Source organism: Chaetura pelagica, unplaced genomic scaffold, assembly GCF_000747805.2.
Source record: "Chaetura pelagica isolate M959 unplaced genomic scaffold, ChaPel_1.0 scaffold303, whole genome shotgun sequence".
In the NCBI taxonomy this organism is placed as follows: Eukaryota; Metazoa; Chordata; class Aves; order Apodiformes; family Apodidae; genus Chaetura; species Chaetura pelagica.
This window is the reverse complement of record NW_009952799.1, coordinates 3,993-6,915: the sequence shown is the minus strand read 5'-3', so window position 1 is coordinate 6,915 and position 2,923 is coordinate 3,993. Positions and strand designations below refer to the sequence as shown.

General features: G+C 54.8%; 1 protein-coding gene across 1 annotated transcript in view; it reads left to right on the top strand.

The window, feature by feature from the left end:
- The window catches only part of LOC104386312 (ETS translocation variant 3-like), a 10,232-nt gene extending 9,189 nt beyond the window's left edge, over positions 1-1,043 (top strand). The window contains exon 4 of the mRNA XM_009994896.1: positions 1-1,043. Coding sequence (XP_009993198.1) covers positions 1-1,043 — 1,043 coding nt within the window.
- Positions 1,044-2,923: the final 1,880 nt, after the last annotated feature.

Sequence of the window (2,923 nt, the reverse complement as noted above, 5' to 3'; positions counted from 1 at the left end):
CGGACCCCTCGGCCGAGGGTCCCGAACGGAAACCGGAACTCCCGGAACTTCTGGAAGACCCTTCCCCCGAGTGGCGCCGGGAGCTGCTCCCGCCGCGCAGCCCCGCGGGGGGCCCGACCCTCAACCCCCAGAAACGCAAACCCGACATCGTCCTCCCCTTGTTCAGCCGCCCCGGGATCTACCCCGACCCCCACAGCCCTTTCTCTGTCTCCCCCATCCCGGGAGGGCGTCCCGGGGTCCTCAACGTGCCCATTTCTCCCGCTCTCTCCCTCACTCCCACCCTCTTCTCCTACAGCCCTTCCCCGGGCCTCAGCCCCTTCACGGGAAGCAGCTGCTTCTCCTTCAACCCCGAGGAGATGAAACACTACCTGCATTCCCAGGCCTGCTCTGTCTTCAACTACCACCTGAGCCCGAGGACATTCCCGCGTTACCCGCTCATGGTGCCTCCTCTCCAGTGCCAGCTCCCCCTGGAAGAGCAGCCCCAGTTCCCCATCAAGCTCCAACCTCCCCCGGTGGGGAGAAAAAACAGGGAGAGACTGGAAAGCAGCTCCGAGGAGGCTCCTCAACTGGGAAACCCTCCTCCTCCTCCTCCTCTTCCCAGGGTGAAGGTGGAACCGAGCATGGAGAGGGAAGCGGAAGAGAAGGGAAAAGCTGAGGGAGGTGACGGAGCCAACGCGGGAAGCGCCGCGGAAGAGGAGAAAGGTCCCGTCTTTGCCCGCCCGGCTGCACCATCTTGGCACCCGACGCCTCCTTTCCAGCCTGAGGAAACCTTGGAGCAAGGAGGAGGAGGAGGAGAAGGAGGAAGTGGAGAAAAACAAGCCCTTCCCAGGGATGTTCCCGGAGAAACGGGAGGGCAGGAGAAGCGGGAAGATGCTCTGATGCCTCCCAAGCTGCGGCTGAAGCGGCGCTGGCACGGGGACCGCGCCGGGGACGCCCCCGAGGAGCAGCAGCCCCCCCAAGGTCGCCCCCACTGCAACGGGACCCCCCATTTGGTGGTCACCCCCCCCAAGGTGGGGACGACCCCCCTGGTCACCGACACCTAAAGTTGGGAATGAGGTTGGGAAAAGGAGGAGGAGGAGGAGGAGGAGGGAGACGGACCCGTCGGCGCCGCGATTCCCGGGTGTTGATGTAGCAAAAGGTTGCAGGTTTGGGGGGTGTTTTTTCCTTATTTTGGGAAGTTGGGGTTGGTTTGTTTTCCTTGTGGAGTTGCAGGTTTGTCCTGTGAGGGAGAGAGAAGGGGGAAAAACCTGGCGGTGGTTTTCCCGTCGGGAGGGAAAAACTCTTCCCAAGCTCGAGGCTTCTCCTGAATTCCCAGCAGGATGGAGGGAATTCCAGCCTGTTTTTCCAGAAACTTTGGGCTTTCTAGACTCCACGTTCATCTATTTCCCTCTTTGATATTGATTTTTTGGGGGGGGGGGTTTGGTGGGATTGGGTTTCTTTCTCTCCGGAGCCTGACGCCGCGATGGGAGAGAATTCCCAACCTTGGGAATGTCACCCTGGGGACTCAAAAACAAACCCAGGGAAGAAAAAAGAAACCAAAAAGAAAACGGGAATTATCACCAGCAAAAAAAGGTGAAGGTGGGAAGTGCTGGGAAAGGTGGGAATGACATTCCCAACCAGCTGATGGAGGGGTTTTTTTTTGTTTTCGGGGGGACATTTTTTGTGTCCTGATTTTTTTGCCTTTCTGAGCTACAGTTGAAGCCATGAAACAAAAAATGATTCCAAAATCAGGGAAAACTGGGGGGGGGGGGGAAAAACACACAACAAAAAATAGAGATATCTAAGGACCCTAATGCCTTTAAATGATGCATTAAAATGTACCCCTAGGTGGGATTTTTTTATTAATGACTTTAATTACCTCCCCCCCTCCCCATCCCTCCCCTTTCGTTGGGTGGAGTTGGGAGGAGGAATTCCAGGAGTTTTGTTGGATCCCATTCCCAATGTTTTGGTTCCCCTCTCCCTTGGATTCATGCCTTAATGACGTGTACACTTTATTGCCAGGAATTGTTGGGTATTTCCTGGAGGTTCTTTTTTGTTTTTGGGGGGGGGTGGGCTTCTCCTGGAGGTGGTTTTTTTTATGGGGAGGAGCTTTTCCTGGAGGTTTTTCTTGGGAGCTTTTCCTGGATGCTGGAAAAACGTTGGAGAGAGAGAGAGAGAACAGGAATGAAAGGGTTTGAACCTGGTTGGGTCCAAATTGAGTTGGAATTTTGGGCTCTTTGTCCTGTTTTCTTCCCCTCTTGATTGGGGAGGGGTTGGAATTTCCAGCTTTCCATGGAGAATTCCTCAAGATTCCTTGAAAAGCAGCAGGGATGGAGGTTGGTTCCTGGGATTGTGGGGGTTGGGCAGGTCCCTCCCACCAGGATCAGGAGGAGGAGGGGGGGGAACCAAAAGTTGGGAGCACAGCTTGGGAAACGTTGGGGTGTTGTTGTTTTTAATGTAAATAGATCTATCTAGGCAGGGAGACAGGGCTGGAATGTGGGGCTGGAATTGGGGGGGGTTTGGGATGTGATCCTGGGGGAACTGGGATCCAGGAGATCCTGGGAGAGCTCGACCAACCCAACCCTCCCCCCCTTTTCCAGGGACATGGATTTAATTCCATGCTCCAAAGAAAAAAAAAGGGGGGGAAGAAACCCCTGGATCCAACCACCCCCCCAAAAAAACATGGATTTAATTCCATGCTCAAAAAAAGGGGGAGAAGGAACTTCTGGATCCAACCACCCCCCAAAATAACCCATGGATTTAATTCCATGCTCAAAAGGGGGGGGAAGGAGCTTCTGGATCCAACCAGCCCCCAAAAAAACCCACATGGATTTAATTCCATGCTCAAAAAAAGGGGGAAGGAGCCTCTGGATCCAACCACCCCCCCAAAAAAACCCATGGATTTAATTCCATGCTCAAAAGGGGGGGGGGGGTCAGATCACGC